This window comes from Passer domesticus, chromosome 3, assembly GCF_036417665.1.
Source record: "Passer domesticus isolate bPasDom1 chromosome 3, bPasDom1.hap1, whole genome shotgun sequence".
NCBI classification, from domain to species: Eukaryota; Metazoa; Chordata; class Aves; order Passeriformes; family Passeridae; genus Passer; species Passer domesticus.
Window position 1 is genome coordinate 19,605,644 of NC_087476.1, and position 17,912 is coordinate 19,623,555.

The window sequence follows — 17,912 nt, forward strand, 5'->3', positions numbered from 1 at the left end:
GCCAGTTCTGTACATTTCGTACAGGTTGTTGGTCCTGAAAGCTGCATTTTGTTGAATACTGACTATAAAAGCCTGAAACAGAGCAGGACATTTAAAATGCAAAAAATCAGGCACTTGAATTTGCTCTGTCCACTGCCTTACTACCTCTCTTACCAGGGCAGAGAAAAAATATCCAAGTGGAAAGATGCTAACATCCCTCTTCTTCATAATTTCAATTACAGAAACAGTATTATCTTATTACTGCAGGGAAATGAAAACTTCTATAACTAGTAATTTTCTATTCTGCATATTTAAATTCACCATGTAAGATGTCCAGGATGTCCTCGAGGAGTTGGCAAGAGTCCATTACCTGAAGCCAAAAGACACAATTTTCTGTGAAAGAACAGAAAACAAGGAATGAGATCCTTTCTCATTCCTCAAATTCCCTGAAAACCCATGTGCAACTCTCACTTGTGTGCAATACTGAGGGAAGTTGTAACTTGTCTGTGATTCACTTGGCTGCTGACTGCTACCACAGCCTTCAAAATGCCTGGCTTTTCTCATGGGCACCTCGAACTGCGGAAGGAACAACAGCAGGTAAGCCAAGGAAATGTATCACCACTCCATTTTTTAGTCTGCACAAGGAGAGAAGGCATGGCAATCTGGGCTTATGTGCAAACATTCCCAAATAACACCCATTACCTTCACAAGACTTTAGCCCTCTAGTGAAAGTCTTTTTCATGAACAAACATCATAGTCAAGCATAATCTGAAATCTGTTACTGGTCAGTAAAATGTAGGGGGGGAAAAAGGAAAAAAGAGCCAAGTCTTTGGACTATTGCGTTGTAATTTGTCTTTCTACATTCATCTTTTATTTTTTGTTTTTAAATTTTCATTACATTTGCTGGGTTAGCAAAGGAAGTATGATACACACATTCAAGAGAGACAGACAAGATAAATGCAGCTGTTGCCAAAAAAATTAATGAGTGGTTTATCGCGTAGAATGCATTTAGTCTGGAAGAATTTGCATTATTTGCTTATTTTAAAACTGCATTTTCAAGCCATAATTTCCCATATTTATAATGAACCATTTAAAAAAGAAGATACAAATGCAGTGAATGCTGTGGGCTTTCTGAATTTTCAGTTGTGCTTTACCTTTATGTACACAAAAACAATAGTAACATAGTACAATATCTGAGTATGAGAATAATTTGAGAACAAGTATAACATAGTCCAGAAAGAACTCTCGGTATATAATGCAGTTAATATTTCATCACTTGAGCAATTTGCAAAAGATCCAACTAAATCACAAAGTCATCCACAAAATATAATGAAGACATTAGAGCAAGTAAAAAGAGAACTGTCAATATTTCACCGCCAATGTTGCAGCACTATCATTGTCAGCACACTCACTCTTCCCTTCATTAATCTTCCTCCATCTAGAACGAAACACTTGGATTCCCCTATCTTATATCCATGCATGCTGACAGCTCTGTAAAGCCCTTGTGCCTGGCTGTCTGTATTTCCACAACCATTTGCATTTTGTTCAAAAAGCTGTATTAGAAATTTGTAATGGACTTATTCAATAAAATATTATTATAAGTTAGTTGTCATATCATTTGGACACACGACATTGTCATCTCATCCTTCTGTGCTTGTTTTACTGCCTTTTCGTACTGTAAATCTCCAGTTGGGATCCCAGGAACCTTCCCAGGAACAGAACCGACCAACACCAAAGGAATCTCTTACCCGCTAAGATTTTTCTTGGATCAACATTAATTAGCCTCATGATATTCGTATAAATCCAACATTCAATTTAAAGCACTTTAAAGGGCAGTACCCTTTTATGATCCCCCATCTGACCAGAGATCAATGTCTGGAAACGACTACTGCCATCACCACAGTGGGAGCTTTCCTTTCAGTGCCACTCTGCAGCAGGACACTGCCCTGCGCAAATTACACTGCAGTGATAGCTCAACTAGATGGCATTATCTACATGTTTTAAAATTACATTCTATATTGAAAAGGAATTATTTTGTCATACATATGGAAGAGCTCACTAAATTAGACAAATGCACTGAGCTTGAATGCCTCCAGTAGTAAATAAACAAACAGATCCAAAGATTAAGAAAGGTATTTTCACAGAAGTTATTTTGTTAGCAATATAGAAAGGAATTATAAGAAAAAGTTATGTATAGACTGAAAAGACCATAGTGTACTTCTTTGCAAAGTGTACTAAATCCAGCCAAATCACTCTTCTATAAAAAACAACACTAAGGATCTAAGAGACCATATGCAGTATTTGATGTAAGTCTGCAATGAAAAAAACACCTTAAATTGCAAGACAAAGTAATGTGCTGTGTCACAATACAATAGACAGTCTGAGCATCACATGCTGAAAGAGATTCTCTACCACATTTTTTCTTACAAACTGTAGATACCAGGATTTTCAATGGTATAATGTGTATAATGCAGCATTCTTCCAGTTAAGGAAGACTAATTGTATTGGACTGTATCACAGACTTTGCATTTTTAGTGTTTTACCATCTAAGGCTAAAAATCTAGCACCAGCAGTAATAAGACATAAACGCAATAATATAATGCTGCATATACAGAAAAAAACAGTATAGTGTGCTCACGGTATACCCTGGCAAAAAGTAAGATCATTCTGTGTTTGTGTTTTGCAGTAATGCCTGAAGACATTTCAGTATTATACTGCAATACAGTTCACAAAAATGCAAACATAACAGTTTCTGTTCTGGAAAACACACTCCTGCAACACCATTAAAGCTTGAAAAAAGAAAAATATCAACAAATTATACCTAAATTATACCACCTTTTCCACAACAACTTTGTCATTACTGGAATGAGGACATGGAAAGCCTTTACTTTATTAATTCATATTACCAAATTAAAACTTGCTGAATCAGAAAGCATGATTTAAACATATTGTACTCCTGCCAAAACAAGAGTGGGTGAAAATGGCAATAGAGGGCCTGGGAAGCAACAGAGAAAGTTCAGCCCTAGTCTTTAAATGTCTTATTCCACAGGAACAAAGGACTAAATGTTAAAACTCACGGTAAAGTCTCACACTGTACTTCTACATTAGCTACACCCTTCATCTCCACTGATTTTATTTCAGTAATAAAAAATTACTTTAAAATTGTCCCTATCCAGCCACAGCCTGAGTGCTGCTATTCCCAGCATGTGAAGACATAAGTCGAGGTAGGAGAGTGCAGTTTAGCAGCTCCTCCACAGCAGTTTGCTCACTGGTCTACTATTACCCTCAAGTAAACAGTTATAGTGTGAAAAGAGACAAGGCAACAGATATTCATCACACTGCAGACTGATGATGAGACAGTTACTCTGGAATAAATGACTCATTTTAAATGCACATACTTTTTGCATCTTTGAGGTAAAAAAAAATAAGTGCATTCAGTGGTAAACAGATGGTTGCATAATAAGAGTTAATACTTTTACTAGGAAATAATAGGGAAAGCAGTATTCAGATCTTTAGCATTACACAGCAGAAACAACCAATGCTGCTGTTCTCATATATTATTTCATCCTTTATTATCCCAGATGTAACCACCCTTTGCAAAAGACCCAATTCTATACTAGGCACTATTTTAAGATAATTTATTTACAAAACAGCTCTTTGTTCATATTTGGCATCTCCACAAACCATAATTAACATCCCTATTTTTGATATAGGTGGGAATGCAAACGTGCACTCCATGAGGCACCTCTCCCACAATACATGTTCATAGAGCCCCACAAACCTACATAACCCAGATAGGAATTCATTATTCAGCATTTGCTGGATTCACCAACAGGTTATCTAATTTAGATCTAATAATGTGAGACTATAACACAGCAATTAGCATCAGTGAGAAGCTGACAGAAGAGAATAAAAGCAGAAGCAGAGAAGCCTGCTGGAGGGGGGAAATGAGCAGGTTTCATGGTGAAGAGAGCAGCTCAAGCTTGTATGGGGGCATCTCTTATACACAATGAAGTTGTAAAGAGGTTCTACACAAGTAATTTGCAAAAAGCATGTCTAAATGTAAAGCTTTAAAAATTATTTTTGATTTTGCAATAACAGCATAAAACATGCAGAATTTCTTCTGCATAACTCTCCCTTTGCATGCTCAAATAAACTAAGAAGCAGTTTTAATTTCATTTCTGGTAACTGATTCTTACAGTGCTTCATTTAGGAAAAACCCCATAATACAAACATGAAGTTTAACTTCACAGAACAATCTTAAAATGCCTTATGTTTCACCAGCCAATCAATATGTCTTCGTAATCCTTGAAAGATACATGTAGAAATTTTGTTGAGTGTACACTGAGGGCTGGGGACCCTGCATGTGGCAAGTAGTTTATCTGTTTAAATGTATACACTAAATAAATAAATGTAATACATTTTGAATTTTTATTTCACTTTTGCTATGTAATATTGGTACCACTACTTCCAACAGCAATATACCTACTGACTCACAATCTTTGAGTACGAATTTTGCTGAAATTAAGATTTTGCCACTGGGTGGGGGGGTGGAAGCTGTTTGATATTAGGTTTATTTGCTATAAATGGATCAGTTTATCTTGATGCTCATTGTACAGGAGTCACTTAAAAAGCACCTATTGAGTTGTGTGTGCCATCTTCTCCCCCTACTAGCTAGGCTCTGATTTTTAGCAAATTGCAAATCCCTATCACCTATCACATGAAAATCAATATTGAAGATATTGCAAAGGTGAATATGTAAAGGCTTGTAAAGTCACATGGAGTATCTCACATAGCAGATGTCTGTTAAGGCATTTCTGAATGAATCAGTAAGTACATTAATTTTTACAAGATCACTTAATGTTAATATATATACATATCTATATTTAATTACATATATTTATGTGCAAAAATAAATGCATAATCCTAACAGAATATATCTTCTGAAGAAATCAGAATGGATTGGCAAAAAAATTTAGACCAGAATGTGGTCTTTCTAAATGCTTAGGTGTAGGAGGCGTCTTTTCCTTTTGAGGTTCAGAAGATGTTGAACCCATATAAAGATACACCAGAGAGGTGAAACAGAAGCCCTTGAAAAAGGCAGGTTTAGCAAGCTAAATCTTCTGGAAGTTATGATGCCAAAAGTATCAAAATTAAGTTTTCAACATCTCTCCTTGAAGTTCATATCTTACAAATTGCCCCAGTCCTTTGATCCTTGCAAAACATAATTATATTCACTCTCTCCATTTACATCCTTTCAGAAAGAAGAGTAACCCTGCACAAAGTAAAGTTGAACTATTATGCCTACAGATTATGGTGTTACCTACATTTAATTGAAGATAATTTCTTAAAAAAATTAATTACTTCTTTATACACTTAACACACTTAATTTGTTGTTCTTTATTGGTAAGACAGATGAAGAGAATTAATTTTGTGTATTTACATTTGCATTTCTTGTGAGCCCCAATCTCTCGTTCTGTGGTATTAAGGGGAGACAGTGGAAAATGCAGATCAACTCAAGAGGCAGCTGAGGGCACTACAAGTGTAGTATACTTCAGAAACTCAGTTCCATTTAGCATGGTTATGAAGTTTGCCTCTAAAGCAGACAGTATAATGGAAACCATGGCAACTGCTCAACTATGGCAAAAGAGGCAAGAGCATGAACTATAAATATTCAAATTGCATGCAGCTTATTAATTTGCTTTTAAATATTTGATGAACAAAAAACTATTTAACTTTATACAGAGTATGTTTTTTGTGTAATTTCCACTAATGCTGAACTCTCAAAGTTTTCAAAGGATTCTGAGGCAGACACAACAGCCACAGTGCAATGAAGAGGTGGCAATCAAATCATGAGTCATACTAAACATGTTTTGTAAATTAGGTTCTTATCCCATTAACAGCACACAGCACAGCTTAGGACACCCCAACCAACATTTAGGTAAGAAGTCAGAGTTTCTCCCCACCAGCAGAAGGCAGAAGTTCAAGATGCCCTTCTCCTCCACCCTGGTCATTTTCTGTAGAAGATGAATTCTTCCTCTGTATTTGAACTAACCACATTTACCTGGCCTCTTCCAGTTTCTCAACATTCTAGAAATAAAGAACTTTAATATTAGTCTTTTGACTGCATTATTTAGAAGTCAAATGACAAAATACCCAATTGCATCTCTACAACAGCTTAAATGTATCTAAAGCAGAAGTATTTTTCCTTTTCCAGTTCCACTTGCATATTCCACCATATTCTGATGTTTCACATGAGATTGATGGAAGATCATTCAAAAGTTTTTTTAGGCTTAATTTTCAACAAGAGCAATGTCTTGGACTGGACCATCAAAAGGTTTTACAACTTGACTGCAATAGTTATCTCTGAAAATAGCTTAATTGAGTAAGATATGATATTCTCAAATTCTAACATAAAATTTTTTAATTGTGGAGGGTTTTTTTGTGTTTTATACAATTTCAATTGCTTTAAGAAATAAAATTTTAGCAACAATTAGAAGAATATAGTCATGCAGGTCAGGAAAGCATCCTGCATTCTCCAGATGCTAACCACTACAAAATGAGACCCATTTTCCTTCTACAGGATGAAATGGCAGATCATCTATTTTTACAGGTGGCAATTCATCTTTCAAAGGTATACAGGTCTATTAGTTTATCTTTAAAGAAAGCACATTTATATTCCTAATTTAGGATTGCAATTAGATTAATTTGGAGTGAAACTATGCACTAATTTTCCCTGTTTAATCCCAAAACATTTTATTAAAAGATATTAAATAGAAAACTGGTACTTCTATTTCATGCTTGGTGTGAAGAGCTACCAATTCAAGAGGTAGCATTATCTTCAAATCATAGAATCACAGGATATGCTGAGTTTGAAGGGACAGGACACACAAGGATCATCAAGTGCAACTCCCTGTCCCCACACAGCACTATCTCCAAGAATCACACCATGTGCCTGAGAGCATTGTCCAAATGCTTCTGGAGCTCTGTCAGGCTTGGTGCTGTGACCACTTCCCTGGGAAGCCTGTTCCAGTGCCCAAACACCCTCTGGGTAATGACTCTTTTCTAATATCCACCTCAACCTCCCTGACACAACTTCAGGCCATTTCCTTGGGTCTTGTCACCACAGACAAGAGATCAGGGGCTGCCCTCCTCTTCCCCTCACAAGGAAGGAGGACAAGGAATGTAACTGCATTGAGGCCTCCCCTCAGTCTCCTCCAGGCTGAACAGACCAAGTGCCCTCAGTCACTCCTCATACAGCTTCCCATCAAGGACCTTCACCATCTTTGTTGCTCTCCTTTGGACACTCTCTAATAAGTTATATCCTTCTTACATTGTGGTGTCCAAAACTGCACACAATATTCAAGGTGAGGCTGTCCAGGGCAGGGGAGAGCAGGACAATCCCCTCCCTTGCCCGGCTGGTGATGCTGGGCCTGATGTACCTCAGGACAGGGCTGGCCCTCCTGGCTGCCAGGGCACTGCTGACTCGTGTTCACTTTCTGTCAACAGGACTTCGAGGTCCCTTTCCATGCCACTGCTTTATAGAATCTCATTCTCCAGTCTGTCTGTACAGCCAGAGTTGCCCCACGCCAGGTTTAGAACCCAGCACTTGTTGAACTTCCTATGTTTGGTGATTGCCCAGCCCTCTGATCTGTCGAGGTCTCTCTGCAGGGCCTCTCTGCCCTCAAGGGAGTCAACAGCTCCTCCCAGTTTTGTATCATTTGTGAATTTGCTCAGTGCCCCTTCAAGTCCTGCATCCAAGCTGTTCATGAAGATGTTGAAGAGCACAGGGCTGAGGATGGCACCTGTAGAACCCCACTAGTGAAAGTCCCCAGTCTGATGTCACCGATTCATGATAAGCCCTTGTGTCTGATCCATGAGGCAGTTGCTCACCCATTACATGATGTGGATGTTTATCCAGCTGTGCACTAGACATTTATTCCAGAGGACACTCTGAGAGACAGCATTGAGAGCTTTACTGAAATCCCAAAATATACCATTAACTGGCTTCCCTTGATCAAGTAAGTGGCTTACCTTGTCATAAAAATCAGGTTTGATTAGCAGGACTTTGCTGTCATGAAGTTTGCTCTCTCTACAACTCCCTGAAAGGAGGCTGTAGCCAGGTGGGAGTCGGTCTCTTCTCCCAGACAACCAGTGACAGGATGAGAGGACACAGTCTTAAGCTCTACCAGGGGAAGTTTAGGCTAGACGTTAGAAAAAAAAATATTACAGAAAGAATGGTTGGGCATTGGAATAGGATACTCAGGAAGGTGGTGGAGTCCCCATCCCTGGAGGTGTTTAAAAAAAGACTGGATGTTGCACTCACTGCCATGGTTTACTTGATAAGGTGGTGTTAAGTCATAGATTGGACTTGAAGATTTCCAAGGTCTTTCCAAGGTTCCATCAGAGTACTGGCCAAAATGTAAAAATAGTCTTTCCCTCATTTTTAAAGTAAAAATTGTCAGGTTCACTAACACTTATCTACAAGCTTTGTTCCTAAGTAAATAAATTGATACCCCAGAACATGAAACTTGTGGAAATAATTTTTCTGTGTAATGAAGTATCACCAGCAATTCTTATTATTGGCTACTGTCAGACCCACAACTGTTCTTTCACTAAATGCTCGCTTTTAGCAGGAATGGCTTTCTAAATATAACCTATTTTAAAGTGCACTCTGTCCTAAGCAGCCTTCTCCTTAAGTGTACTTGCACAGAGATTCTATCAGATCAAGGAAACACCACAGTATATACAGTGATTTCACATCTACCTGTCCAGTAATTAAACATACATATTAGTGTTCTATAAAAATGCCTGCAAGATAACACCTTAAAATGTCAAGAAAAGTACCTCTGAACATGAAAATTTTGAATCTTTTTCACAATTCCTAATTCAGTACAGAACTAACCCTACACTCTTAAAACACCATATGCAGTTAGACCTGAAGAGAAATATAACTTAATTCTTCACCTAAAAGGCTTCAGATACTTCAACACTCAGAGTCTGCTCAATAGTTCAATTACAGATTACCATTAAAATTGTAGTAGATGACCACAATCAACTTACATATTTCATCTCTTTAATTTGATTTACAATTCAAATAATATAAATATCATGTTGTTTTTTTAGTACTCTTACCCATTATTTTTCTCTTAATACTCTTACTACATCTTACAGATTTCCTTATGCGACGTATCACACTCACCTTTCACTCACATTGTTACAATAATCTACAATGTAGTTAAATATTATTGTAGGATGTCCACCTACTATTGTTTGATCACTAATAATCCTGATTATACATCAGCCATATCATGTTCTTAGGCAAGAGTCACTCAATAAATCAATCCATGATATACCTCTAAATTACTTGGCTATAGTACAGGAACTTTAATGGCAGGCAGTTCAGCAGAGTCTAGGTCAGTGAACAAAAAATCAAACTTCTCTTAGAGGAATCTAGTATTTCATATTAAGGACTCATTACCTGTGCTCCTGAATCAATGTAAATTACTATCCTATTGCTATAGAAATGATAAAAAATGGCCTTCATTAAAAGAATCTCCACATAATTGATGAAGCACTTATTCTTCCAAACTTAATATTCTCTCTATGCTCAAGACAATTAGGATCTACATGCACAGAGGGCTATTTTTCTGCTTGTTTGCCAAGACTGCCAAACAGTAACCCACCTTGACTGAAGGGGGCATTTGGCTGCCTTTACTAAAGTGTTGTACTCGAAACCTTTCATCAAAGTGGAACTGTTCTTTGCTAACAAAATTATACTGATTGCACAATGAAGTTGGACTCTTGCGGGCACAGACTACAGATAATAGCAACACACATTTATACCCATTTTTTAAATGTAACTTCAAAAAATCATTGACCTGCCTTCAAAATGTGACTAGGAGACCTTGATTTTAACCTGTGTCAGTTTTCAATTTCTTTTTTGTATTTCCCCTGCACTCTAATTGATCCTAATATGCGAACTCCATCTTTGATACCAGTGTTCTGAATAAGGAAGAACAATCAGATATTTTGCAGACAGTACACAAAACTCACAGCTTAGTTCAACACTGTAGTAGCCACACAAAGTGTTAATTTAAAAAGGCAGTAATAATTTTTTTTCCAATATTTCAATTTTCATAGTACCTATTCATCATCAAGGCAGAAACAGTAAGATGAAGACACAGACCACTTTAGATACAAATTTGACTGCTTTATGCTAATGCTTCCTGCCTTGTACTCATATATAAAAGCTCGTTTCTTATCAAGTTTATTCAATCTTCTGCCTACATGTGCTTCATTTTCCTACTCCATACTCCAGTGAGAGTCTGACCCTTAAATCTGATGAACTGGCAATGGATCAAACTGTTGGGAAATGCTGACAAAACAAGATTTCTCTTTCTACCAAGTGTAACAGAATGTGGCTTTCAGAGTCTTGCAGTGGGTCTTTACACATATCTTTAATATACTAAAGACATGATTCTGGAGAGTATTTTTATCCAAATCAAGATAAGGCAAATTTTATTTTTTCATAGTAACTTTATGAGGGGATAAGGTAAATAAAAAAACAAAATGAGGCAATTGCATTCCAATTATTGTACTCATATTTTTATACATGTCTATACCAGTATTTACACATGCACACAGATACATATGTTTTTGTGCCTATAGGCACACACACAGACACACACACATATATATATGTGTGTGTGTGTGTGTGGCATGTTAATAAAGCGGAAGGCCTAAGATTTTTCTAGTATATTTACTCAGTTTACCAGATGACTACCATGTTAAAAATTTTGCCATGAGTATCCAAGTCTGTTAAACCACCTGTACTCCACTTGCACTTTTGCAAGGATGTATAATTGATAATTAAAAGTTCTGACATGCAAGCTTGCATTGCTATAGAATGTTTCAGTTATAAAAACTAAAATAATAAAATAATTACAAGCACAACAAATTATATTACCCTACATATAACCTTTTATACTTCTCTCTGCTTGTTGCAAGCAATTATTTATTTCCTTGATAAAGATTTGGAGAGACTACTGTGTATGAAAAATACCTGTATTACCTTCCAGAGGAAGGTAGTTGGCAAGGAGGCTCTCCTACTCTGACTTCACGGATCATACAAGGAGACATATAATTTATAAAGGCAGTAATTAAAGGACAGTGTAAATACAAAACATGATTAAACATATTATCATTATAACACCAATTGTCTTGTACAATTTAATTTGGTATCGACCCTGTCCTTATAGATGGGAAGTTAGATAGAACTAACCTATCAGAGGTGTCAGTAAAACAAGTAAATAGAAAGCAAGAGACAAGTCTTAGAAAATATGGCACAATTTACTCAAGGAAAAAGGTATGAAACAGAGAGTGTATGTGGGGAATTCCCCAAAGGATGCTCTTCTGCCCAAATGTTCCTAAGACTGCATTTATAATTTATTGTTAGGTTTTTTTTTCAAAGAATAGTGGTAATGGCAGGAGGATAGAAGACAGCACCAGTACCAAAAAAAAAAAAAAAATAAAATAAAAAAAAAATAAAGTAAAAAAAAAAAAGTTTGAAGAGCAAGAATTGTAAAGATTTGGTACTATGTTAAGAGACTCCAAATGTCAAGATAAAGATATTAGCATCTCCATGGCTGGAAGAGAAATGCTGCACAAAGTTCCTCTGAGAATGTAGTACACTCACTGCACAAAAAATGTCATAAGATGATTGCAAACTGGAGCATGATAAAGATTTTAAATTGTGCTTAATTCTAATGAGTTCTCTTCAAGGAGGACTGAATTTAAGATAAGAACATTACAAGGAAATAGTTTGCTTTGCAAAACAAGAGAGGAAAGAAAAAGAAGACAATTGCTCAAACATGGCTCAGGTTGAGGGAACACGTGAGAGGCAATATCTAGTCAATCTGAAGGCAGCATATTCATCACAAGTGATATGAAAAAAGCAAAACTGAGCAGCCAGAATTAAGCCTATACCTAAATAAACCTACCAAAACTGTTTAATGTGTAAATAGGAGCAATTGAAAAGACCCACTGATTAGGAATTTTTCTTTTAATCAATGTTCCTACGTATTCAAATACAAACATTTCTGTAATTGTCAACTTCCTTGCCATGTTAATAATCCCTGGCAGGAACATAACTGCCTCTAGTACAACAGAAACCTCTCACCAATTCCACTAAATGTCTGTGAGCTGGGCAGAACAGTGTGCACCTCTGAGGACTTAAAGGGATTTCTTGAAGCTTTTATTCTAAGAAAAATTGTTTTCAGAGTTCTTCAGTTTAACCTCTTATGAACAAGAACCAGTTTCAAATGGACAAATAAATATTTCTACTTTCACCATCTTCTCTGACCTAAATACAATCACAGTCTAATATTTTTAAAAAGTTATTATTTGACTTGAAGAAGGAACATCTGCTAATAATCAGAGGTTTCATTTTTGGACACAAAACATTTAATAGTGACATCTTAATGGACTACTATGTGAAGACACTGAACAGATGTAACAGTATGCAACACTGAATACACCACTAGTTAAAAAGAACAAAACATTACACAGATACACAGAAGAGCTGGAAAATACTTCCTATGGATTATAAATCAAGCAGAATTAATTAGCCTTTATTTTGAAAAAAATACAGAAAAATTTAAATACATATTTATGGATGCTAGATTGACAAAATAAAAGAGAAACTCCAAGGTTTACTCCAGAATGTTTCAAGTATTTCCTAATCATGAATACTTAGATTTAATTAATAAAATATCCTAACATGGTTTGGCTTAGAAGGGATCTTAAAGATCTCTTAGTTTCACAACCAAACTTTTTTTATTATTTTATTAAGAAGAGAAACTAGAAATTGCACTCTAAATCTACACAGAACAAACCAAAACCTTGCCAAGTAATAGACTGACCATAAAATTGTCACTGTAGTTTCTAAACCTAAAGTTTTATCTTTTATTTCACTTAATAACTTACCTTACACTAACACTCAATCTTGTCTTTTAGTTGCAATGCTGAGAGGCTGGCAAACAGAAGGGATTATATTCATTCATCTGCAGTGCATTTGTCAGTCACTTGTTGACAAAAGCCTCTGATTGACCACTCTGTCCACACAGACTTTCAAGTGTTTCTCCAGTGTTTTCCCAGAACCTGGATGCAGTTTTTGTAGAGATCCTATGTCACATCACACACACTTTTGATATGATGATAATAAGAACTCTTCTCATTTGTAGATATAACACTTGAAACACTATTTGCTAATTCTATACATGCTACTGGTCATCTCTGAAAAGAAATCAGCTGTCCTGGATCCCTCTTTCCTCCAGGGAAATACCATAGGATGAATCAATTCGTGTTGATCCCTGACATAACCAGCAGGTCCCTAAACACGAAAAAGGATTCATGAAAGCAGATGAGCTCCTTCTTCAATACCTCACTTTATAATTTTCTTCCCATAAACTCAGAGTTTTCCTCTTTACCTTACCATTTCTCCATCTGTCATTCTAATAAAGAGAAGAGATTGAAAATAATACATAATTGCTCTGCCAGCTTCTCTCAAGCTGCATGACAAGAAGTCTTAAAGTCTTCCTGCATTCCCAGGAAGAGATGATCAATTTTATTCTCCCTCCCTTACCAATCTTCACTAACTCAGTGAAAACTTTACTGTCTTTCAGATCTGGTCGAGATTTAAACTAGACACTGAATGCAGAACCCCCCTGGGTGGAACAGGAAGAAGTTACAGAAGGTGGCTTATAGAGCAGAGATATAAAAAATGGTAGAACATTTTTCTTGTAAAAACTTGTGTCAAAGCATTGTCCAGAGAAGTCAAAGATAAATATCATAAAGACAAGTTTGCAAAATGGCAAATTTTCTTGTACCCTCAAAGTTTCATTTTGTTCAACAACACAGGAGGCTTACTCCTTAGAACTTCTCTTTGGAAGTTTTGTATCATAGTAATTCAAACTCTTCAAATTTCAACTCCCTTTCAATTTTTTTTCTGGGAAAATTAAAACTCATTCACTGAACTTTATCATTAACAATTTTTTTATTTACAGAGTAAGCCATCCTCACTAAGAAAAGATGACACAAAAGCTCTGAATGAAAAGGAATCTTTTACAAGAAAAGGGTGAGAGAGCTGGGCCTATTAAGACCTGAGAAAACATAACTGAGAGGGGACCTCGTTGAAGCCTCCCAATGAAGGGAGGGTGTTAGAGGATGTTCCAGGCTCACCTTAATGGTGCCAAGCAATAAGAGAAGAGGCAATGGGCAGAAACTGATGCACAGGAGGTTCCGTCTGAACATGAGGAAAACTTCTTTACTGTGCAGATGACTGAGCTCTGGAACTGATTACCAAACGACCCCACCATGGTCCCTTCCAACCATGCTGTGATTCTGTGGTGTGTCACATGCTGTCTAACTTGAACGTAAAATCTCTGAATATTCCTGTCTGCATAGAACACAATACTACAAGACACTAAGTGTAAAAAATCTTTGCTAACTTAAAAGGCAAGAAATAAATTCAGACAATTTTTTAACAAGATAGAATATGGAAGTAAATTTCTAAGTACTTTAAAGACTAATTTCAAAAATCTGGTTACTTAAATGATTGCAACAGGTACTTAAAAGACACGATTTAGTATATATTTTCCTCCTGTTCTCAGTCATAAGCAGAAATATCTGTAGGCACTCATACATATAGATATACCCACATTTTAAATATTCATAGCACATCTGTTTATGGCATATGAATATTCATAAAGAAATTAGAGGGATGCTGACAGAGAGACGTGTAAATGAAATAGCTTCTCAAAGATACGAAAGCAGATAGTATGCAGAGGTATAAATACACTGAAATTTCTGTGCTTTCATTGGGACTACTGTCTACTGAGCCTACATCACTTCTCTGTACAAGACAAAGCCTCAGCTCTTCAACCTAATAAATGCACATGAAAACAACCATTACAACTTTCCATTGCTAGGATATTTTGGAGAGAAAAGGGGAAATTCCTCAACACACACAATAAGATTCCCTTGCTTATATTATTGTGGAGATATTTTGGAGATGAAATAGGAAATATTTTGGATATTTTGGAGATGAAAGGGGAAATTCCTTAAAACCCAAGTTGAAGCTTCACATAAAGTCAGATTAATTTCCTGTAGGATATTAAAACTCCTAAAAAGACCAAAAAAACAAAACACAAAAACAAAACCAAAACTAAAAAAAACCAAACCAACCCACCACCGCAAAAAGCCACCGAAAAAACAAACAGAAACCCCCCAAAAACCACCCCAAAAAACCCACAAAAAACCCAACCAACCAACCAAACAGACAAAAAACCCAAACAAAAACCACACAATAAATCCAAAATAAGGTCAGAGGGCTGGAGCCCCTCTCCTATGAAGACAAGCTGAGGAAGCTGGAGTTGTTCAGCCTGGAGAAGAGAAGGCTCCAGGCAGACTTTACAGCAGCCTTCCACTACCCAAATGGGGCACACAAGAGAGTTGGAAAGGGGTGTTTTACTAGGGTATGAAGTGATTGGGGAGGGGGGAATGGCTTTAAACTGAAAGGGATCAAGTTTAGATTAGATATTAGGAAGAAATGTTTTACTGTGAGGGTGATGAGCACTGGAGCAGGGTACCCAGAAAAGCTGTGGCTGCCCCATTCCTGGAAGTGTTCATGGCCAGGATGGGTGGAGCGTTGAACAGTCTGGTGTACTGGAAGGTGTCCCTGCCTATGGTAGAGGGGGGTTGGAACTAAATGACCTTCAAGGTCCGTTCCAACCCAAACCATTCTATGACTCTATGGTAAATAAAGATCAATACATTTTAGACTGCAATTGTAATAGAAAAGAGAAATAGTTTGCCTGAAAGTTTCAAACCACATTTAGTCTGATAAATGTAATAGATACAATTAGACAACCCAAATGCTTACTTATATATTTAGCATTGATATCTTTCTTGAATATATCAGTTTTCTGAAGAGGTGTTTTCAACTATACATGATTCCAAAATAATTTAAGTTAACCTTACATGTATACTGCCTCAAAACCTTTAACACATAAACTGTCATTGAAATAAAGTTTTAATTAATAATGTAACAATTCCACACCATAACAATAACAAGTGTATTTATCTTGACATTGATTTGCTCTGCAAAAAAACCCCAAAAGTAACAGAAACGGTAACTCCCATACTTGCATGACTGACTTAAAATATTCCTGGATCCATTCTGAACAGAAATTAATGAAGTTACATATTAGGTTCTAAAATTACTATTACATGTTACGGCTGTTGAGCTGGTAATGGGTTGGTGCAACATCTTCTCCAGTTCTGGGGGTGTTATGAAATTAATGCATGTGAGAACAATCTCTACTCCTGAAGCTGAAGTGTTGTATTATTCAACTGCAGAAACAATAGCTCTGAATACCAAACTTAAGATCATCCACACCAAATGGCACAAAACAAACTACACCAGTCTTACTCTGGAATCTCTATTCAACTTCCAATGATAAAATTCAGGGCATCCATTTCACATAGCACAATTTCTACATGTAGTTCCAGTCTCTGTATCTCTGAAGTGTACTGCTAAGGAGTCGAGCAGCTGCCCTATACATAAGTGAAGAAATTTGGAACTCTCAGAAGTAAAAGTCTGCAGAGAATAGGAGCAAGTTTGTAAGATCCTAACAACAGTGGGTTAAGGGGAATACCAAAGGGATTTTCACCAAGCTCCATGCAACACCAAAACACAGCATCAACCCAGGAAGCAAACAAAAATAACTCATTTAGACAGCAGGTAGTGAACTTGGGAAATCTGTCATCACAAGGGTTCTCCAGGCTGACAGCATTTATCTGCATTATCAGTATTACTGAAAAGATAAATTGGATATAATAAAGGAAAACAGTTTCCAAAGTTAGACTATGGTTTAGTGTCTTGCACTGTCACTATCAGAAACAGATTGGTGGGGTCAGACTGCAGTTCTGACCTCAGTAAGAACCTGCTTCTGTTTGAATTCTTAACTTCTATTTTCTTATCTTGCATTTGAAGTGTACTTAGAGGTACTGCAAATCCTGACCACAAAAAGATCAGTTTTCCATCCTTGACTTCTGGCCCTCTTTGTAGGAAGACTGTCAGAAAAGCCTGATAGATTAATTTTACTACAATATTTCAGAGCAGCACTATATGAAGGACTTCATTCTATAATGCAGCTCGCAACAGAGAAACTGGTAGCTTATCTGCATCGGTGTTTGCTGAGCCTAAAAACATCACCACAGTACTGTAGCAATGCTCTTTGTGACATCGTGACAAGTGATTTTCTAACTTGAATTTAGGCACAACCAACTTCAGTTGTCAAGGTTGTTAGGTTAGCTCCCACAAACAATTTTTACAGGATTCATTCAACCAAATGCTTGGCAACTCTGTGCAGCAGAGGTTAAAATCTGTAAGAAACTGATCTGCTTGTACAAGCATTCATATCATCTACTGCTTATGTTACCTCACACAAAGACCCATGTATCAAATCTTGATCCTCAATCTGTTCTCCAGGCTGCTTTATCAGATTACTTTTTAGTCTCAGGAAAGTATTCCATGCGGGGTTTTATCTGAGGGCATTACTGCAAAAGAGTCTGCTTCTCATTGAAAACTTTGCAAAGACAAAAGTGTGAGAAAGCTCATGTAGTCACTATAATCCTAATTCCTTCCAAGAAATTGGAAGTTCATGACATCCAAAAGCCTTCTGACAGCAGGAAGGAGCAAAAAGTGCCAGTTTCATTGCTGTGGGATGGACAGAATTAAATGTAGATCGGATTGACACAACAAAGATAAAGCAAGAAAGTAAAATATTTGGAAGAAATTATAAAAATTACTCCCCATACTCCCAACTACTCAGTACGGAAAACGGCTCCATTAAAAACATTTGACTTCA

At 36.7% G+C, this 17,912-nt stretch overlaps 1 protein-coding gene and 1 long non-coding RNA gene across 8 annotated transcripts in view; one reads left to right on the forward strand and one right to left on the reverse strand.

Annotated features, from left to right (window-relative positions):
• The window catches only part of SNTG2 (syntrophin gamma 2), a 223,374-nt gene that overhangs the window by 153,691 nt on the left and 51,771 nt on the right, over positions 1-17,912 (reverse strand). Inside the window, exons 1-2 of one of the 6 annotated variants that reach the window (XM_064412052.1) lie at positions 7,313-7,866; positions 301-349 (exon numbers count right to left, since the gene is read on the reverse strand). The exons of 3 other annotated variants lie outside the window; for them this stretch is intronic. In XM_064412052.1, coding sequence (XP_064268122.1) covers positions 301-303 — 3 coding nt within the window. In that variant the 5' untranslated portion in view covers positions 304-349; positions 7,313-7,866. Of the gene's footprint in view, positions 1-300; positions 350-5,945; positions 6,070-7,055; positions 7,867-17,912 lie in introns of those variants that run through there. 2 more of the 6 variants (XM_064412051.1, XM_064412053.1) reach the window with 2 other exon arrangements.
• Positions 6,974-17,716, forward strand: LOC135296106 (uncharacterized). Of its 2 annotated transcripts, none has more exons than XR_010358150.1 (3): positions 6,974-8,000; positions 13,665-13,765; positions 14,046-17,716. It is a non-coding gene; the product is annotated as an uncharacterized LOC135296106 (long non-coding RNA). The 2 variants fall into 2 exon arrangements; XR_010358151.1 differs by having other exon boundaries at positions 6,974-7,346; positions 7,489-8,000; positions 13,665-17,716.